Source organism: Stegodyphus dumicola, chromosome 10, assembly GCF_044657685.1.
Source record: "Stegodyphus dumicola isolate Sdum_Otavi_A_Nest chromosome 10, ASM4465768v1".
Taxonomy (NCBI): domain Eukaryota; kingdom Metazoa; phylum Arthropoda; class Arachnida; order Araneae; family Eresidae; genus Stegodyphus; species Stegodyphus dumicola.
This window is the reverse complement of record NC_140777.1, coordinates 101,842,341-101,849,427: the sequence shown is the minus strand read 5'-3', so window position 1 is coordinate 101,849,427 and position 7,087 is coordinate 101,842,341. Positions and strand designations below refer to the sequence as shown.

At 34.1% G+C, this 7,087-nt stretch overlaps 1 protein-coding gene across 1 annotated transcript; it reads right to left on the bottom strand.

Moving 5' to 3' along the window:
- Window positions 1-1,278: 1,278 nt before the first annotated feature.
- LOC146995054 (uncharacterized) lies at window positions 1,279-6,272 on the bottom strand. The gene has a single exon (XM_085825319.1). It carries the CDS (start codon window positions 6,244-6,246, stop codon window positions 2,671-2,673), a length of 3,576 nt encoding a protein of 1,191 aa, XP_085681445.1. The 5' UTR covers window positions 6,247-6,272; the 3' UTR covers window positions 1,279-2,670.
- Between the last annotated feature and the right edge of the window lie 815 nt (window positions 6,273-7,087).

Below are 7,087 nucleotides of genomic sequence, written 5' to 3'. Positions count from 1 at the left end.
TCACGCTGCTCGGCGGGGGGGGGGGGACGCTGCGCCGCAGCGGGCGCGTAATGAATTGGAAGTTGATTTGTCAGCACTATTTTTATCTTCAGCGCAGATGTTTTTATTTGGCTTATAATTCCTTACCAAATGTTGTATTTCATCTCGATATGCTCCGTCTTTGATATGATTTAAAACAAGTTCCTGGTCATTATAATTCGCTTCCGATAGCGAAAAAAAGTAACAGAGGTTATTGAAAGCGAAAAAATTTCGATTGACAAATTAGTCGGTGTTCTTGACACAGCAATTATAGGACTTGAACAGCAGAACTTTGTAACTGAACAAGAAATTATGTCTGTTTAATAGAATTAAAGAGAAAGTATTATCACATGAAACGAAGCAAAACTTAAACAACTTACATTAAAAGAAATGTTTGATAAAGTAAACAAATAAATATTAAGCTTTTTCTTTTTGCAAATTTTGATACCCTTTAGATCATAATTGTTCTTTATTTCATAAATTACGGTTTCATATTTTTAATTTTAGAATTTCTGCATGCTATCTTACGAGATTTAAACTGATGATCTATAATCCGGAATCGCCGAAGTCCCGACGAGTCCAGATTAACGACTTTTGACTGTATGTGGAAATGTTCATATTTGTAAAGGGTACATACTTTTTCGCGATCAGGTAATTTCATATATGTTCTTTTTACCGGGTTTAAAGATTGAGAAAATTGTCATGTATTTTCGTGAAATTTTTCTAATTTATGAGAAAAAAGCAGTGTACATGGATATAGTGAAGAGTGTGCGCAATGCCATTTTTGTGCAATTCTGGGATGTTTTTTTAAATAAAAATAAGTCAGCGTGTGCATGGTTTATGTGTATGTGTTATTTTGAAAAACGCGTAAGGAGTATGGTATTGTGCATTTTTCCCAATTTTGCAGTGAATATTTGTCATGATTAAGCAGTTTTGTTAGATAAAATTTCTAGCATAAGTGTAATTCGGCTAGTAGATTGTTGGAAGAAGTGTTCGGTAGATAAAAAGAAAAGAAACGTCTTTACTTCGTGAAGACAAAATGGCCACGGGAAAAAAAAATAGAGGGTTGCTGTAGGAGAGTTGGTCGCCAAATTTTCGCCAAAAAAACGCCAAGTTACCATAATGTAAAGATCAACCCCGAGTTCTTAATAAATAAATTCCCACATATACTTAAGCCTTATTGAAAGCCGGAGCTAGATACCTTACCGCCTGATGCAGTCTGTGGGTCCTAAATTCTGCGACTCCATGCGGCTATATGAACTCTGGCATTGGTTCTGGGTTTATGTGAATAATAAATCAGTTATTTTTAATTCAAATAGCCCTCAATGTAATCTTTGGGTCCATGAGTATCATCAATAAAATCTATTTCTAGCATATGGAAAGAAATTTATGGTAAATTTTTCCTCAACATTTTTTCGCGCATTTAACTTAAATCTGTAATCTTCGCCAAGTGATCAAGCGACAAGTGAAGTGTAATCTTCGTCAACATATAAGGTTACCATATTCCTTTGTTATTCAATTACTAACATAAAAAAAAAAAAAAATTGTTTATGCATCGCTACATGAGCCATAACTCAAATTGTCATGTTTTGATAAACATGTGGTGATGAAAATAAAGTATAATAAATAATGATTTGCCAGGCTGGCAACAGATCAATGATGTATCTATGTGGAATGTTTTGGTTTGAGATGTGTGCCAAAAACCAGATACACACCATGGAGCAAATTACTGATAGTACAAATTTACGTTAAAATGTTTGTTTCTTCAATAGCAAGGTATTTTATTTAGTATCAAAGGGAAATTAAGAATCGGGACTCTCCGGATGTTTTGTTATGCGCTGAGGGGGAGAATCAAATGCGCATGCGTAAAGCCTAGAATGTTGTTGGTGGTTTTGAGGTCTGGATTTTAGATCATTCCGAAACTTGGATGCCCAGATTTCAAATTTTTTACTGTATATATAAATGACTTATTACATATATCACACACAGATATTTTCACATGCAATGATATCAAAGTTTTGTAAGGAATGACTTGTCACATGCATATTGAGGTCTCTTTCTTGTATGAGTAAGCATACGATTCTGCAGAACACTATTTTTCGTCTATGATTTTTTACACATAGTACATGTATAAGGTTCCTTATCCATATGGTGGTAGGGGGAAGGAGTATACATACATAAATTTAAATCCTCCTTTCTAAAATACAATTTGTTACATTTATCACATGTATGATGTTTCATATCTGCATGGTGAAGCATATGTGACCATAATGTACGCTTTTATGCAAATAATTTTCACAAGTGACGCACATGCAAAGCTTTTCACCTGTGCGATTGCAGAGTTTTTAATAATGACTTATTACATAAGCAGCACTCATAAGAACTTTTTATCTGTGTGCGTAAGATACAGTATTTTAAGCCAGATAGATGTGCAAGGTTTTATTACACGGCCCACATACTCCACGTTTCTTTTTTGCAAATGTGAATATTTCAATGTATCCATCCAGACTTAAAAGCAAATGATTTGTAGTACATATTTCAGTTCTAAGGTTCTCATTTGTATAGGTGTGTGTACATATATATCTGCAAATACTGTTTCTTAAAAAAAAAAAAAAAAAAAAAAAAAAAAAAAAAAAAAAAATTACACACTTCTTATACATAAGGTTTGTGTCCTGTATGATTATGCATGTGTATCACTAGCTGGCCTTTTTGGGTAAAAGCTGTGTTACAGATATCACACACATGAGGTTTCTCACCAGTGTGAATCCGCAAGTGCTGGCGCAAATCCCACCTTCTTATAAATGACTTCTTACATATTTCACAGGAATAAGGTTTTTCACCTGTATGAATCCGCATGTGAATTTTTAAAGAACTTTGCATGAGAAATGATTTGTTGCATATATCACAAATATTTGATTTCTCACTTGTGTGAGTTAACATGTGATTCTGTAAATAACTTTTTCTTAAGAATGCTTTATTACACACTCTACATATATGGCATTTTTCACCTATGTGAATATCCATATGCACCTTCATGTCATGTTTTCTTGCGAATGATCTTTTGCATATATCACATATATGAGGCTTTTCACCAGTATGGCCACGCATATGTATTTTTAATGCACTCTGATGTACAAAAGACTTGTTACAAACTTCACATGCATGAGGTTTTTCACCTGTATGGGTTTTTTTTGCATGTAATGATAACCCAAGTTTTGAAAGAAATGACTTGCCACATGTATCACACACATAATGAGGTCTCTTTCCTGTATGAGTAAGCATATGATTCTGTAGAATACTATTTTTTGTGTATGACTTGTCACACATAGTACATGCATATGGTTTCTTATCCATGTGAGTATACATATGTACCTTCAACTCGCCCTTTCTAAAAAATGATTTGCTGCATTTATCACATGTATGATGCTTTACACCTATATGATAAAGCATATGCGACATTAACACACTTTTTTCTGCAAATGACTTTTTACAGGTTACACAAGTATGAGGCTTTTCACCTGTGTGACTCATGTAGTGTATCTGCAAACGTGCTTTTTGCATAAATGACTTCTTGCATATGGTGCACACATGAGGCTTTTCAGCTGTATGAACACCCTGATGGCTTTGTAAACTGTCTTTTGTCTTAAATGATTTGTCACACGCGTCACAAACATATAGTTTCTCATTTGAATGAACAAGCATATGTGACTGCAACGCAGACTTCGTAAAAAATGACTTATTACACAAGTTGCATACATGAGACTTCTTACCTGTATGAATAATCATATGGGATTTTAATGCAGATACATAAGCAAAAGATTTCTTGCACACCTTGCACATGTGAGGTTTTTGACCAGTGTGAATATGTTGATGTATCCGCAAACAGGATTTATAAGCATATGATTTCTTGCACATATCACATTTGTAAGGTTTCTCACCTGTATGGGTATACATATGTACCTGCAAATATGGTTTCTTCAAGAAAGTTTTATTACATACTTTACATACATGATGTTTGTGTCCTGTATGGACATGCATGTGTGTCAATAACTGGCCTTTTTGGGTAAAAGCTGTGTTACAGATATCACACACATGAGGTTTCTCACCAGTGTGAATCCGCAAGTGCTGGCGCAAATCCCACCTTCTTATAAATGACTTCTTACATATTTCACAGGAATAAGGTTTTTCACCTGTATGAATCCGCATGTGAATTTTTAAAGAACTTTGCATGAGAAATGATTTGTTGCATATATCACAAATATTTGATTTCTCACTTGTGTGAGTTAACATGTGATTCTGTAAATAACTTTTTCTTAAGAATGCTTTATTACACACTCTACATATATGGCATTTTTCACCTATGTGAATATCCATATGCACCTTCATGTCATGTTTTCTTGCGAATGATCTTTTGCATATATCACATATATGAGGCTTTTCACCAGTATGGCCACGCATATGTATTTTTAATGCACTCTGATGTACAAAAGACTTGTTACAAACTTCACATGCATGAGGTATTTCACCTGTATGGATTTTTTTTGCATGTAATGATAACCCAGGTTTTGAAAGAAATGACTTGCCACATGTATCACACACATAATGAGGTCTTTTTCCTGTATGAGTAAGCATATGATTCTGTAGAATAATATTTTTTGTGTATGATTTGTCACACATAGTACATGCATATGGTTTCTTATCCATGTGAGTATACATATGTACCTTCAACTCGTCCTTTCTAAAAAATGATTTGCTGCATTTATCACATGTATGACGCTTTACACCTATATGATAAAGCATATGCGACCTTAACACACTTTTTTCTGCAAATGACTTTTTACAGGTTACACAAGTATGAGGCTTTTCACCTGTGTGACTCATGTAGTGTAGCTGCAAACGTGCTTTTTGCATAAATGACTTCTTGCATATGGTGCACACATGAGGCTTTTCAGCTGTATGAACACCCTGATGGCTTTGTAAACTACCTTTTGTCTTAAATGATTTGTCACACACGTCACAAACATATAGTTTCTCATTCGAATGAACAAGCATATGTGACTGCAACGCAGACTTCGTAAAAAATGACTTATTACACAAGTTGCATACATGAGACTTCTTACCTGTATGAATAATCATATGGGATTTTAATGCAGATACATAAGCAAAAGATTTCTTGCACACCTTACACATGTGAGGTTTTTGACCAGTGTGAATATGTTGATGTATCCGCAAACAGGACTCATAAGCATATGATTTCTTGCACATATCGCATTTGTAAGGTTTCTCACCTGTATGGTTATACATATGTACCTGCAAATATGGTTTCTTCAAGAATGTTTTATTACATACTTTACATACATGATGTTTGTGTCCTGTATGGCCATGCATATGTGTCACTAGCTGGCCTTTCTGTGTAAAAGCTTTATTACAGATATCACACACATGCGGCTTCTCACCGGTATGAATCCGCAAGTGCTGGCGCAAATCCCACCTTCTTATAAATGACTTCTTACATATTTCACAGGAATAAGGTTTTTCACCTGTATGAATCCGCATGTGAATTTTTAAAGAACTTTGCATGAGAAATGATTTGTTGCATATATTACAAATATTTGATTTCTCGCTTGTGTGGGTTAACATGTGATTCTGTAAATAACGTTTTCTTAAGAATGCTTTATTACACACACTACATATATGGCATTTTTCACCTATGTGAATATCCATATGGTTCTTCATGTCATATTTTCTTACAAATGATCTTTGGCATATATCACATACATAAGGCTTTTCACCAGTGTGACTACGCATATGCACCTTTAATGAAGATTTCTGCACAAAAGACTTGTTACATACTTCACATGCATGAGGTCTTTTACCTGAATGGCAACTCATGTGAAATAACAACCCTGATTTATTAGTAAACGATTCATTACAGATATCACATACATGAGGTCTAATACCTGTATGTGTATTCATATGTACAGTTAACTGATATTTACGAACAAATGATTTCTTACAGATGGAACACACATGAAGATTCTCACCTGTGTGAATACGTTGATGTAGCTGTAAATCAAATTTTCTTGTATATGACTTACTACAAACATTGCAGACATGAAATGTACTCTTACTATGAAACGGCATATGCATATCTAACTCACTACTTAGTTCGAATGTTTTGTTACATAAACCACATGCATGTGGCTTTTCTCCTGTATGATTCCACATATCTTTTGTAATTCCTTTTTAGACAGACAGACAGACAGACAAATTAGACAGATGTCTTGTTTTGCACCCGCTAAGTCTTTCTGCCCCGATGGGCGAAAAATCAAGCATAGGTGCGAAGGAAAGGTATATAGAAAGGGGGCAATTTCGTATTTGAGGAGAGTAAAAAGGGAACTTCGTACATCTTGCACGAGTTCAAAAGGTCAGGAAGAAAAGATGGGACAAAATAAAATTTAAAATAAATGGCCCAAAAACAATAGAAAAAAAAAAGGGGCCTATAGAAAGAAAAGGAAAAGAAGTAGAAAATATCCTAAAATACGATTGTGTCCATGAGTGTAGTTAAAAGGAGGAAACTTTGTCTTCATTTACAATAAATAGTGTCTCACAAGTGTGTGTGTGTGTGTGTGTGGTGAGTGTGTTTGGTAATGATGAATAGATGTGTTACTGGGGGAGAAAAAAATATTGACGGTGTTAAATTGCTTCGTATCAAGGTATTTAGCATGAAATACAAAGTAATGTGTATGCTGAGTATATGTAAAGTAATATGTATTGCATCCTGAGATATCAACAAAAGTCATCATACAAAGTATATATTAATTTAACTAAAGTAACTTGTGCTATTTTCGTTCCCAACATTTTCATTCATTTTTGCAAAAAACAGCAGCAGACAAACAAGATAGAACCATATACAATACAAGACCACAACCGTACACACACACACACACAAAATATATATCTATATCTATATCTATATATATATATATATATGTGTGTGTGTGTATGTGAATTACTGAGTATATGTATTAAAAACACAAATTAAACATAGTATTTATTAATTTATATA